Source organism: Simochromis diagramma, unplaced genomic scaffold (assembly GCF_900408965.1).
Source record: "Simochromis diagramma unplaced genomic scaffold, fSimDia1.1 OVJJ01000131.1, whole genome shotgun sequence".
Taxonomy (NCBI): domain Eukaryota; kingdom Metazoa; phylum Chordata; class Actinopteri; order Cichliformes; family Cichlidae; genus Simochromis; species Simochromis diagramma.
In genome coordinates, this window is record NW_024387200.1 from 1,058,926 (window position 1) to 1,074,057 (window position 15,132).

The 15,132-nt window shown below is 39.5% G+C and overlaps 1 protein-coding gene across 3 annotated transcripts in view; it reads right to left on the reverse strand.

Moving 5' to 3' along the window:
- The window catches only part of prdm6 (PR domain containing 6), a 140,502-nt gene that overhangs the window by 111,665 nt on the left and 13,705 nt on the right, over positions 1-15,132 (reverse strand). For all 3 annotated transcript variants that reach the window (XR_005698672.1, XM_040050606.1, XM_040050607.1), the window contains exons 3-4: positions 14,166-14,314; positions 13,243-13,401 (exon numbers count right to left, since the gene is read on the reverse strand). Coding sequence is in view for 2 of the 3 variants with exons in the window: in XM_040050606.1 (XP_039906540.1) it covers positions 13,243-13,401; positions 14,166-14,314 (308 nt within the window). In the remaining variant the exon portion in view is untranslated. The remainder of the gene's footprint in view (positions 1-13,242; positions 13,402-14,165; positions 14,315-15,132) is intronic.

The following is a 15,132-nucleotide window of genomic DNA, read 5'->3' on the forward strand; positions in this document are numbered from 1 at the left end:
TTTATGACATCCCATTCTAAACAGATCCCTCCCTTGGCAGCTCTAACAGCTTCCATTATTCTGAGAAGGCTTTGCACAAGATTTCAAGCAGCGTTTGTGGAAACTTTTGCCCGTTCATCCAGAAGAACATTTTTAGGGTCAGAGTTCAGGGCTCTATGCAGGTCAGTCCAGTTTTTCCACACTAAACTTATCCAACATGCCTTTATGGAACTTATTTTGTGAACTGGGGCACAGTCATCCTGGAAGAGAAAAGGGCCTTTCCCAAACTGTTCCCACAAAAATGGAAGCATAGAATTTTCCAAATTGTTTCTGGTAAGCTGAACCATTAAGAATTCCCTTCACTGGCGCTAAGAACACCAGGCCAAAACCCAGATCAAGATCAATGATCAGGGTAGCCCAACTTTTGTCTTTATGGTGCATCAGCTAGGCCTCATCTGTGTGTGCTGTTGGTTCATTTTGGAACATTTTAAATACAATTATCTGACAAATAATATGGCATAATGTATCATATTGCCCACCCAGGACGTTTGTGGGGGGTTTCTGTGAATAAATTCCTAGTATTTTTGTTAATTAGCATCAATTAACAGGAAATTAACCTTAAGTAACCAGCCAAGCATGCTAGCGACTGAACAACTTAATCCCCCACCATCTAATCCTTATATGCTATGATAACTTCTAGCTCCAAAAAACCCCAATATGGTGGTGGTAAAAACAGAGGCTTCAAAAGAAAAAGACCCAGAGACACAATGGCTGATTCCACTTTTTATTTCATAATATACACACACAAAACACTATGTAGGTTTTTTTTTTTTTTTTTTTTTTTTGCAAACCTGCAAAGTTGAAGTAACTGCAAGTCACAAGTCACAAAATGTAATCGTGGTATTTATAGCTGAAAACAATAAATCACAGATTTCCCTCTGAGGGGTTTTCCAGACTGTAAATCACACAACAAATCAGCCCTCAGACCCTTCATGCAGAATTAATGACTGTGCAATAAGTTTTAATATTTTTGTTTTGATTCAAGATCTATCACACAGGTAAGGAAATCCCAGAAAGGTGTATATATATATGAGTGACAAAGCAGTTCTCCCAGTGAAAATACTACAGCCAGATGACCAGACTTCCTGCGATGTTATATGAATAATGAACCAGCTTAACCTGTAAGTTTCCAAAAGCTTTCAAATCAAAACTACACAGTGTGTAATTTGACGTCATTTGTAATAATTCAACTAAAACATGAGAAAGCTTACATGCTAATAAGTATGTAGTCTTGATATGGCAACATTAAACCACAAACGCTCTTCTTTTATTCAGAACTCAGTCTGACCAACCACATGCTTTTCTCATCAGCTGACCACATCTGTCAGCTGTTATAAAAGACAAACATCAGCCTCAGAAAAAGTCAGCCTCTCCACCCTCTTCTTCTTCTTCTTCTTCTTGTACTAAACGCACCGTTTTCTTCTTCTCGTTCTTCTTTTTCAGTCCAAATCCTGTAAAACTGTTCCTGAGAGCGGATCAATGCTTGCACACTTCACTTTTACAGCTAATCAATGATTATCCGCTAATTCCACTGTTATCTGCTCTCTTCATCTGCCTCCTCCTCCTCCCTGTTATCTTACCATGTCTCCTCCTCCTCTGTCCTCGCTCACACTGCTCTCCTCCGTCACCTCTTCCTCCTTTTTCTAATCTGACTATAAAAGATCTCTGCATTCACAACTTGCACAATTGACTTGATTACAGGACTGTGGGGCCACGTCTGCAGTGATTTTGCATCTCTTTTGTCATTTTTGTGTCTGTTTGTGGTCATTTTTGTGTCTTTGTGGTCATTTAACCTCTCTATTTGACTATTTTTCTGTCACTTTGTGGCAATTTTATTCATCTTTGTGTTCACTTCTGTTTTTTATGGTGATTTTTGATCTTTATATAGCCATTTTGTGTGTTCGTGGTCCTTTTTCTCTTCATGTTCACTTTGTGCCCCTTTGTGGCCATGTCTGTGTCTTAGTAGTCATTTAAGACCTCTGGTAAATTTTTGCTTCTCTTTGCGCTCATTTTGTGTTTCTTTGTGGTCAGCTGTGTTTGTGCAGGCCTTCAGTAGCCCTACATTGTCATTATCTTTGTCTTTGTGGTCATTTTGACTCTATTCATATTCCTTTAGTATCTTTTTTTAGTCATTTATTCATTGTTACTCTGCAATTGTTCTGGATCTCTTTGCCTTGATCTCTTTTTCCTCAACCTTAGACAATACGTCCCATAAGGGTAGTGTTCATATCTGTAGACATTTGATTCTCCTCGTTATTGTCGCTCTGTTAAATCTTCCATAGCCACATGATTTATTCAGCCTGCCAAAAATAAATGGAAGGTTAAATAAAGCCACAGTCCTGCTTATTCACCCAATCTGACACACTGCTATTCAATCGTTCAGTTTCTTTAAAAACACAACATGTCGCTGAGGGGTCCATTTTTCAGCACTAAGCCTTATAAACTGTGCTGCCATTGCTGCCATCACCACCGCTGCCATCATGCCCAAGAGCAACAGTCTGGGCCTCTGCACACAGCCAGAGCAGCCTCACCATCTGAAACTGTGTTTTCAGCAAGCAGCGAGCAGAGTCATAAATCTGAGGGCTAATAATCGTTCAGAGAAACGGATAATATTTGGATAACCGACCCTGATTCACCTCAACGTCAACAGCAGAAAGTTCTTGTCTGGAAGCAGAGGTGCTGCTTTCTCACACAACAGTAAGAAGCAGAGGGGGGCAGCAGTCCACCACCCAAAAGGACAGAGACCACCACCCATCAGAACACCTTTGTCTGTGCTGCAGTCCATGGCACAACTCAGCTCCTTACAACAGTCCTGTTGACCCAAATTAGCCAAACCATAGCTCATCTCCAGCAGCTCTTCATCTTGCTTTACTTTTTCAGCAATTTTTTTAAAAATTTGAGTTGACTAATGATTCTTTAAATGTAGTTTTAAAGTCTTATGTGACTCGCAGTCTTAAGTGTTTCGAGTGGTCAGTGAGACTGGAAAAGTGCTCGATATAGATGCGTAAAGGTTTTTGCAGAAATGTGACAACCAAGAAGACTGCAATAACTTCAATAAGGAATCTGCTTTTTTACTTTTAAATTTTAAAGTTTTTGGCTCTAAAAAAAAAAAGCTCTTGACTCTTTTACGCCAACGTGTTGCCATTTCTGCTTCTTTGCCTTTTAAGAGCCACCCTCCATATTTGCAGGTTTAAGAGCGAATTATTAATGGGCAAAATATGTAGGCTGCATCTGCCAATCATTGGTAAATTTATTGCAGTAGCCCCTCACTTAGACGTGGTTTCAGAGCGTCCAAATTTAGGACCATTTATTTTGTTTGCAATGTGTGAAACACGGTTTAGATTGAGCATTGTCTGCATCAGTGGAAAAGACGTAAACAAGAGTAGCAGTTCCACATTCCATACTAATGTGGGGCATAATCGCTGCATTCACTGAATCCATTCCTTCAAGGTCAAGAGTTCAGGTTTTTCTTTTAATTTGTCAAAAGTCTGTGTTTGTATGTCTTAGCCTGAAACATTCTAATCAGACAGAAACAATAATTTTAGAATGAGTCAGTTTTTCCATGCACACCATGACACTTTTTTTTAGCTATTATTACGACAGAACAGGAACGCCGGGAGAGAGCAGGGGAAGACATGCAGTAAATGGCCCAGGGCGGATATGAACCCGGGCCTTATGGCATCTGGGTCACCAGCTCAACTAGGTGGGATAGAATAGCACCCACAACAGACGAGTTCAGGCTTAAAGCCCTATTTATTAAAACTAAAAAAAAAAGGCACTATTTATATCATCCACGCCTCATTATTCCAGGCCTTCATTTACTGTATATGCAAGTCACCTATCAAATCTCAATGATCTAGCCAAGTTTGAAGCACAGATTTAAATCTGTGAAACCTTTGTATAATCATAATCTTGTTACAGCTTTGTTGGATAAAAGTAATTTATAAAATCAGCTCATAAGTGCTACCACAAACACAAAATTTTGAAAGTTGCCAAATTTCAAACACACCAATGTATTTGGCCAGGCTAACAAGCATGCTAACATGTTTGGTCTTGTGGCCTTCAGAGCATGAACTGCTTGCTCCTGTCACTGTGCCACTCTGATTTCGTCTCACCCCTGAAAGTCTGATAGCTCGACCACAGGAAAGGCAAAAGTCGGGAAAGCTAAAATTGTCTTTTTGGATAATAATATTGAGAGATTGGTGGTGAGTTCCCTTATCACATTTCTGAGATTTGCATACCATTTTCTTTTCTGTTTTTATAAATGCTTTTTCACACTTTGTGTCATTTCCACTCTGTCTTTTCTATCATTTCTTCTCTCGTCTTCTTCCTATAAAGCCCTGCTGTTTTCCAAAGAGCTAGATCAATAGAGTTCAATCCTCCCTTCAGCAGCTGTCTTCAAGACCCAACCCAGAAGACTGCCTATTGCACATTATGAGGCTGCTTCAGCATCCAGCTGACCCATCTGTAGCCATGACCTCTGATGCTACTTCTTAAAACTGACCACTGAAAGAAAATCCCAGCGTAACTGAGCTATTTCGAGGATTTAAAAACTTTCCAGTAAATTAAAACTGTTTTACTTGTTTTTAGCTCCAAACTGAACAACAATCTCTCACTTCCTTCAGGGCATTTCTAAAAAATGTTTTTCCCGACACAAATCATTTGACACAAATCATAAAACTGAATATGAACAAAAAATGTTGTGAAAAAACTGGAACGCAGCCAGTTTGATGATTTTGAGCAACCACCAATTACTAATAAAATCATAGGGATAGTTGTGGAGAAGGCAGACATGCATGCACACACACACCGGAGAAAAGAATGCAGAATCGTATATCTTGGGATTATTTTCGCTTTAAATCTTTCTGGTGAGATTAGATAAGAACACATGGCTAGCTTACCTAGCATGGACTCCAGGATAACTTGTTAGCTCAAAAATTTATCTGACACAGAGCAGACACATTGCACACTGGTGCTTTGTTCGATGGTTTTTAAACACTGACCAGTGCTTTCTTTGACAGACAGGTGGGTGATAGCAGAGGCAGCTATAGCTGCTAGCTGTCTGCTGGGGTTCCCCTCCACTAATTGGAGTCACTGAACTGGACCTCTTGGTCAGGTTTGTGCTGCTGGTGTCTTTGAGTATTTTTAACACAATTATCTGACAAATAATATGACTTTCTGTGTGTTTAATTATAAGAACAAACCACCGCAGAGTTCATGAACCCATGAATAGAGTCACAGTGGTCTGTTCATTTGTACAGCTGATGTGCACAACACAACAATATAAAATTAGATAACCTATACACATAAAAATAATAATAATTTAGAAAAACCCCACATTATCTCATCAATCAATTCTAACCATTAGGAAGGTGAGAATAAAGAAAGTCAGTGTTTGCAGAGTAATATATAAAAAGGATCTTAAGGATAGCAGGAGTGTTGGTAACACTGAAAAAAGAGAGTGTCTGCATTAAATTTCAGATTTGTTTTCACAAAGTACTAAATTATAGTTATAATTTAAACCATATAATCATACAATACTGCCTGAGGTGAGCTGAAAGAAACGATAAATGACTGTGGGTACTACAATGAACTTCAAACATTGGCTGAAACATGTGGTATGAAGAGAGTGGACATGTTTGTACTATAGCTCAGCACAGCAGGTGAAGCCTCCACAGAAACCAGCACAGGAGAGGAAACAACCAGCGGCTCTGACGCTGGAAAAACACTCTGATCAAACATGCTGCTGGATTATGAAGAGACTATATACATGTACACACACACACGCACACACACACGCACACACACAATGTTTTTCTAACATGTAGGTCTGGGTGGAAAACCCCAGTCTTTGTTCTTGAACCCCTGCTGTTACCATGCCTACAGGGTAATGTCACGCAGAGCAAGAAATGAACTGAGTTAACCCGACTCACCGAGTGGGTTTAACCAAACAGCACCAGGCTGAGTGGTGGTTTATAACAGCCACAGTTTGACCTGCAAGGCAAATGATTCCCCGAGGTTTGAAAGAGTTTTTAACTCAGAAATGACAAAAGAAGAGCATGAAGATGGGCAGGAGAAGAATTCGAGAAAGGTCTCTGGACAAAGTTTGGTTTGGGTTTATATAGCAATGGATGGGAAATGGTATCAGATCATGATGCAAATGCACCTTCCAAATAAATTCCATCATTTGATACATCCAAGAAAAAAGTGATGCAATACCAAATGACATAGAGGCTGTATTGTACAGATGTACAGAAATAAATACAAACATGTCTCAAATTTTCTAGCTTCTCCGTTAGCATGCCTTCGGCACAAAAAAACGGTCTACAAACTCAGACCAATACAAATGGTACATGGCCTGTATTTGTATAGCGCTTTACTTAGTCCCTAAGGACCCCAAAGCGTTTTACACTACATTCAGTCATTCACCCATTCACACACACATTCACACACTGGTGATGGCAAGCTACATTGTAGCCACAGCCGCCCTGGGGTGCACTGACAGAGGCGCTAGAGTTTAAACTTAAACCCAGTTGGAGGACTGTGGATTCTGCTGAATTTTGACTGGATCCGGAAGAAGGCAGAAGAAACAAAGCAGGTGTCCTCAGTCATGCTAGCAACTCCAAGATGTTTCATTGGGAGCATGGATGCAAAGATTAGTACTAACATCACATCAAAGTAGTACTATTCTACCACCACGCTTTTATATTCCTGCATATACTGGGGTAGCTTTGCATGATTCACAGCTCAAAATAGTCCCTGTTGATCTTATATGAGCCCTGATGCAGCTTTTCAGTTCAAAATGAGTTGTTTTAGCTCCTCCCTCCTCTTCTCCTTTAAGGCTATCTTCCCTTTGACTCAGCTTTCTTATAGCTTTCCTGTTGGCTGGTCTTCACAAACAGAAGGTTTGTTCTAGTAGTATGCTCACAACTTGAGCTCAAGACCAGTTTTGTTCACATTTCACACCCTGTTGGGCATCTTGGGTACCCTCTAGAACTGTGTGCCCAAGATGACCCTATTAGGTATATCCCAGCCATCCATGGGATATACCTAATACAGCCTTAAGTGTCGTCTCTCTATATGATATCACAGAGAGACAGAAATAGAAAAAAAAACAACTTGGGAAAACTGGGTAGTAAGAGCAGCAACCTGATCTTTTGGCTCACAGAGATAAGTTGTGCAAGGGACTTTATCCACCAACTCCTACAATTCAAAAAGAAATCAGGACCCTTATAAATATGTGCCTCTTGCTTGCTAAACGTCTAATTGCATTGTATTGGAGAAAAATTGATAGAGCAAAACCGGGCATTGGTTACGGGACATGTCCTCATCTCTGGCTATGGAAAAGATAACCTATATTTTGAAAGGGAAGAAGGAGCTGTTTGAAATTGTCTGGAAACCTTTTATATTAAACTTGGAAGGAGTGGAAATTTCACAAGTGTTGGTGGAAAAGGGGAACCTGGAGTCACATAATTTGGAAAGACATAACGTGATATAACTATGAGGGATATGGTGGAATGATACTTTGTATAGTTCATCTGCTTTTTTTGTTTGTTTGTTTGTTTGTTTGGTTGTTTTTTTTTTTTTTTTGGGGGGGGGGGGGTGTTTTTTACGTTTTTTTTCCTGATGAATATTCTGTCATATTTCTGTATACGATTTATTTGACCTGTATTTTATGTGTTCTAAAAAACTCAATAAACATATTGTTGCAACAGAGATAAGCTGTGCATACACTGGCCTCATTGTTTGAAACTTTGTCCATAGTTATTGTGAGCATCCAACACTGGAGCAGTTTAAGTAACAAAAAATAAGGAAAAGTCTCCAAAAAAAGTGTATATGGACACGACAGAAGCTCTCATCAATCAGAGAAACACCAGTTTTGTACATTTCCTTTTTAAAGTTTTGTCTATATTTATATAACAATAATTTGTTGTTCATTTATTAAATCAAACTTTTTCACTGAATTCTAAGTTGGAGGAATGCTACTGTCATTATCAATACACATAACTTGCTTTAATCATTGGGTGATTGTTTGAGGAATTAATGTCACATCATGGCTTAAAAAAAAAAAAAGAAGCTTTTGTAGTCGAGTGCCCAAAAATCCAACGATATTGAGTTTATGTTTTATGGTTTATGTGGAAAATTATTTCAGGGCTTTAAGACTTTGTTCCTGCCGTCTATCTGACGTCATATTATCAGTGTGAGCGTTTCTGCTTTATTAATAAATTCCAATGATAAAAACGTACTTGCCTCACTGAAATCCAAGCAACACGAAAACCACCATATGGAATTTGCCATAAACCATTTCTGATTATGTAATCAAAGCGATGATGTCAAAGGCGATCAGGCCCTTTAATAAAACCCAGAATATATAAACATGAAATAATGACATCAGTCAAGAAAACATTACAAAGCCTTTACTGGATGCTGTGACCACAAACCACTAAAAACATAAAGTCAATGGGAATTCTGCACTGATGGACGGACAGGAAAACACAAACGGACAGACTGACAGCCAGGAACAGACAAAGAAAACAGCCTCATGATGCAAAAAGCCAAGATGCCAACAGGCATTTGGAATTTTCTGAATCCTCATGTGTCCCATCAACATCCCACACTAACAAAATATTTTGCCTCAAACTGAGCAGCTCCAGTTTTTCTTTCTCTGCGGCTCTGAAGTTATGATGTTTGGGCCACATTCACCGACTCGGCGCTGACAGCTCATCTAGTCTCTGATCTGTCCAAAAAGAAAACTCCTGTAAAACCCCAGAGGACGAGGTCAGAGGACGGCGCCCGTGTTTTTACTGCACATTCTTTTCAATCAGAGCGTACTCGAGGTTCAGATAGAGAGGTCGCCGGTTCGAGTCGAGAATGAGAACCTGTCACGCTTTCCCTCAAAAAGAAACTGAAACTCAAATCGGGAATATTTGGATGTGTATGAGATTTTCCACTGCTACATCCAGGATTGTAACAGGATCTTCTTACTAGAACTTCTTACTAAATCATCTGCAAACAATCTAACGTTCTGCTGTAGCCACAAATAGACAAATTTGTTGGAAGAGTTTACATTTAACTTCATTCATACCTTTTGGCTTTATAGTTTTTCTGTTTAATGTGTTCCAGATATTTGAAAACACTTAAAAAAAAAAAAAGGGTGGAGCCAGTTACTGGGTCTCCAATAACTGGGTGGATGTTCAGAAGCCAATAAAGCAATTTAATACCAGTTTCAATAAATAATAGAATAGAATAGAATAGAATGCCTTTATTGTCACTATACAGTTGTACAATGAGATACAGAGCATCTCCTACTCAGTGTAAACATGCTGGGGGGGGGGGGGGTGGGGGGTACAGTTATGCAGCGCTATGTACATATGGACAATATTAACATAGGGAAAAACATATATATATATATATATATATATATATATATATATATATATATATATATATAAAATGTACAATATACAAGACGTAAGTAATATGTAATAAATAGTGTTATGTATCTACAGTTGAGTAAATAAACACATAAATAAACAATAAAAACAAGCTGGAGTGAACCAAGACTTTCTCCCTGGGTTATGGCATTAGTCCTGTCCTTCCTTCCTATCCATTTTTTCCTTCCTTCCTTCCTTCCTTTCCCTGTCCTTTTCAGTCTGTCCTTTTGTTCCTTTTCCCATCAGCTTCACACCCTTCATTATCCCTTTCTTTCCTTTTCCATCTTCTTTGTACACTTTATTTATCCTTCCCCCACCTCCTGCCTTCCTTCCTTCCTTCTCGCCTTTCTTCATTTCTCTGTGCCTTCCATCAGTTATAGCAGCGTTCCCCAACCCCCGGAGTCATTTGGTACCGGGCCATGTGAGTTGAGGCTTAGGTGTGAAATTTATGGTTTTCAGGGTTCTTATCGGTTTTTATCATTATTTTTTAATGTTTTTATCGTTAACTGGGTTTCCCTGGGTCTTTTCCCGTGTGACTTTTTTTTGGTACCGGTACTGGTTTTATTTTGTTGTATTTATCTGCAACACCTTAAAGGCCAGTCCGTGAAAACATTGTTGGACCTAAACTGGTCCGTAGCTCAAAAAAGGTTGGGGACCGCTGACTTAGAGCACTTATTCATTGCTTTTTCTGGCCTTTTCCTTCACCTTCCATCTTACCATCTTTTCACCTGACTCTTCCTCCCTTTTCACTTTTTCCATCCAACAAGCAGAAAGGACTTTCTGAAGTTTTAATTAACTCTGTGAATATATTTTAAAATCTATTTATCTATAATAGCATAAATCAGTGAATCAGCATTTTGAGAAAGCTTAAGGTAAGAAATTAGAAAAACTGGACTGTGGGAACTGCTTAACCTACTCAGTATTTATTTTACTTAATTGATTAACTCATCAATGTAGCCCTAAATAAAATTTTATTACAAAAATTACATTTACATCAAGATAAAGTTCAGTTTTAGCGCTCTGCTCCTGACTTCTCTGCCACAGCGCTGGAGTAGGGAGTGATGAAGCTGCCGGTCAGATAGTTCAAGAATTATTCCACCATAAAGTTGGACTCCAGCACTGAGCTCTGCCTCGGAGGGGATCGATTTGTCGAGCAGTAAAATACTGCCGCTCCAGAAAACCCTCCGCTGTTCCACTCAGACGTAACGGTAAGTGTCTTAATTAAAACCGGCTCTTCTAGGATGCCATAGACAACATGACACCAGCTCCCTGATTGGCTATAGGACAAGCATCTCTTCCTGTTTTGGGAGGCGTCAATAAGTGAGTTTAACAACCAGTGAGTTTTAATGGAATCTGTGTGTAAAGCTCCTTCATCAATAGGCCTAATGGCCAGTCGTGGCCTGGCAGCCGGTAATCTGCCGGTTAGAGCTGGGTTATCTGACCAGACCAATTTCTTCAGGGTTAGTGAGTTTAAAAAGCTGGTTTCAGACCCCATGGAGGGTCACTGACAGTTTGTGCCAGGTCCAAATAATGAGCTGCAGCAGCAAAACAAAAATTACATCCAGGATATTCTTACAGCTTAGCGCCAGAATATTCAGTTTCTACACTTTGTGTTGTAGATTTCATTTTAAACAGGCAAATTGTCTCAGATTGTCAGTTTTAATTAGCCTTAATATGCAACTAGAACAGGACCATTTAAACTAACTATTTAAAATCAGCTGTGTTCATTGTTCATGCTGCACATCGGGACAAAAACAAACTCATAAAGTCTCCACAATCTTTACCTGATTACAGAAGTGTATAACTGTAGACACCAGACCAGCCCAGGCATCAGGGACAACAGATATAATATTGATATTTTGTTCCTGCCTTGGTGTAGATTCACAAAGACATTCGATGGCGCGCTGAGTACAAAGATACACTTCTTTATAGTCTTCCAAAAAGCCAGTAGCTACTCAACAGGAAGTGATGGCATCCAATTGTTGAAATAGAGTAGTTCACATATTTATGAAACTGCCCCCTGGTGATGATAAACAGCTACAACAAGCAGACAATGCTTTGCAAAGCTCTACCAAAAGCATAGCATGTAAAAGGGGAGGTGTAGTAGATGGGTTAGAAAATGACCTGCAGACATGGTGGTCATAAATAAGTTTGCTGCTGTCTGTCACTTGGCAGATTAGCTCTTGCAGGTCATACTGTTGGGCACAACAGATTTAACTGCAGCTTCATATTGGGTTCAACAGGAGTTAACATGTGAAAGTAAAATCTGCTCAGTGATTGTCTGCATCAGATAAACTCATAAAAACATGTCGTCAGTTTAATCCTCATCACTTTCATGTTCTTTTTTCCCCCCAAGCAAAGACCTGGTGGCCCTGCCGGACTTGGCTGATCATGTCTTCTGTGCTCCCTGACCTCTGACCTGTGATCCTCTACAGCCTCCCACCACCACAACCAGAAGCCCCTCTCCACCCACGCCCATGTCCTCCTCCTCCACCTCCTGTCCCACTGCAGTCAACAGCAGAGAGACTGATGTCCGGTCAACCGACGTCTGACTGACCTTTACCAGCTCAGCCACACGGGACTCATCTATCTCTGTGTCTCCCTGCATGCCTCAGTCCACCCTCCCTCGCTCTCTCTAATGCTAATGCAGCTGTTTATAACTGCCACATTGACTTTCTCCTGCCACTGTATGTAAATACAATCTGCTCTGATCAATGGACTGAGAGGTGACATGACGCTGACCACAAGCACACACGCACAGAAAAAAATCCACACAAACAGGCAGACACACAACTAAGTGCAAAACGCGAGAACAGGATGAAATTTAAAAACCTATTATTTGTTGAATTAGTATCAGTTTTTCCCCCTGCAGAATACAACAGGAAATCCAAATGATGCAAATAATACAATTACTGCCGGGGTCTTGAATAAGAAGCCTAACATAAATGAATCGGTCTAACAATTCAAGTTAGTTAATTTAACATTTTAACAAAAGGAAGTCTGGTCCTCATGCCCTCATTTCAAACTATGTGACTGATGTGTATTAAACCACACAGAAACTCTCTTTTAAAAACCAGCTGAGTCTTTCTAGGTATAGAAAGAGAAAGAGAATTCAATTTGTAGACATCGTAACGTAAAAACGCACATAACATAACCCCCTTCTATATACTTCCATCATGTGATAACATTGATAATGTGATGGTTGGGATGCTAAAACCAGTGTTATAGTCACAGATAAACATGAGGCTCCATGAGGACATCCCTGTACTCTCCAAATGTCGCCAAGAGACTACGCTTTATTCCACCAATTGCCCATACATCATACAAGCAGACTCCAAGTGCACATGAAGAACGTATAACAGGCACTTGACTACGGTTTCATGGTTTTTTCACATGTATGTCAGGATACAAGTATAACCTAAGAGTACCTCCAGCATCTAGCTAGCTATTTGTTGTTTTCCATTTCCTCACTGCACTGCTAAAACTCGATTTAATGAGCTAACCACCTGTAAAAATGCACCATTAATTCCCGGGTAAATAAGCAAAAAGCAACCCCAGTAATGTTATTGATCTCAATTCAAAGATACATTTCAAAATGTGTCTTTACCAGCCAAAAATAATTAATCTTCCTCGTATGGGTTTTGATTCCTGTGCATCGGAGCAGCCATGAATCTTTTTGGAAGGATTTAATGACACTTATTGCACAAATGCACAAAGCCATGAGGCAATCGTGGGTGCACGCATAGATATAAAGCTCTCCCCTCCTTACCTCCCACAGGTGTCGGGTGTTCCTGACCACTCCAGACTGCAGTTTTTCCAGCATCAGGGGGACTCCTTGAAACGGGCCAATCCAGGTTCCCTGAGGGATCCTCTGAGCTGCACAGATTCCGTAACCCAGACCAGGAACTGTGCTGGTGCACAGACACACCTGCATACAGAGGTCAAAACAACGTGACACCAGCAGCTGCAGTCAGCTAAAGGTGAGACGTGTGTAGTTTGTTCTGTAGAAGAATTTACTTACAAACTGTAGCTGTGATTTATTATATCATGGTCTTACAGCAGCCTACTTATCAGACATGTATCACCCAGTGGAAGTACTAGTTTCACAGTATTTGTATAGTTTTATTTATTTATCTATTGTGTGTTTTTTTGCAGTGACTGTGTGTTGTTGTTTTTTTACTAAGCTATACTTTCCACCACTGACACCTCAATTCATCAACCAAAATGACCCACACCTGTTTGAGCCCAGTTACTGTGATTGACATTGTGTGTGGCCAATAAAAAATAAGCATTCCTCGGGCTTGGACCAGTTGGATACCTGGAAGTAGAGATGAACGGACTTCACCCAGATACAAAGCAGAGGTAGTCATGATGAAGGTAGATGGCAATGGAAAGATAACCAGCAGGGGATTGATGGGCTTACTATGTAGATGTTATGATTATTAAGCTTTTAAAGCTTTTTGGTGGTGTCGAATTAGTAGATAAAGATATTAAATGTTGCTACCAAGTGGGTGCACAATGAGGTACATTTATATGATTACTATTAAATATAATTTTGCAGGCACTACATTGAATTTAAGTATTTTTCAATAAATAATGAACCACTCAAATATCAGAGAAGAAAGGGGGATTTTACTTGCTCTGAACCAAACTGTTTTTAGTTAGAGGCTGCATATAGGAAGTGGGGGTCACCTCTCTGGGCAGGTCTCTCAGCCAATCAGGGATGTCTGGTAGGGTGACAGGTGCTGCCGTGCTGCTGGTGCCGACGAGCCGGCGCAGAGAGTGAAGAGGGCCGTGCATCGGACACTCACCGTTCCTGTTGTCTGCACACATGTCACAACCTGGCAAGGAAAGAGAGACTTTTTAACACCAGCAGATGGAAAACTGAAAACAAAACAACATAACATACCATAACTGAAGACATTTGTTTTAAATATGATGAAACTCATTTTTAAAAGGGCAAAAAGTGTTCTTTGGGTCCTGGCTGCGGGCTTTCAAGTGTTTACACATGTGTACTCTGTCTTCATTTGGAGATCAACACACTTATGAACTGTTGTAACCTTATGACAACTTGTGTTCCCAGACTTTTAATTAATACAAGAGCATGCAAAATGTGTTGCTTTTGGCACAAAATGTCAAAATCATTTCTCACTGAAGTTAAACTCACTTGTGCTCACTCACTCCTTTAAATTAATATTTTAATGTTTTGCAGTTTTCTAGTGTTTATTATTTATTGTTGGAAAGAGATCATTTATTTTGAAAATCTAGGAAGTTCCCTGGAATTTCCTTTCAAAATTTATTGGAGTTTTTGTTTTGATAGCATAACAAAATTTCAAAATCCGATTTCTATGTGAACCTCCTGATTTTATAACTGTATGAATGCATTTTATCCGTTTGGATTGTTTATGCAGAATTCCATTAAAAACCTGCAAATTCCATTTTGAAAACACCAATTGAAAAGTTTTAACTGGAAATGTGACTGAATGCTGGCACAGTTATACAGATTTTGTACTGATATATACTTTTTATTAATTACCAGCTATTTAAAAAATCCCCTTAGCACACACATTAAGTCCCAAACCTCCAAATTGCAGTTCATTATGATGTAAGTGGATGAAAAACTGACATATCTTTTTGTATTTTTACTTGTAACTACACG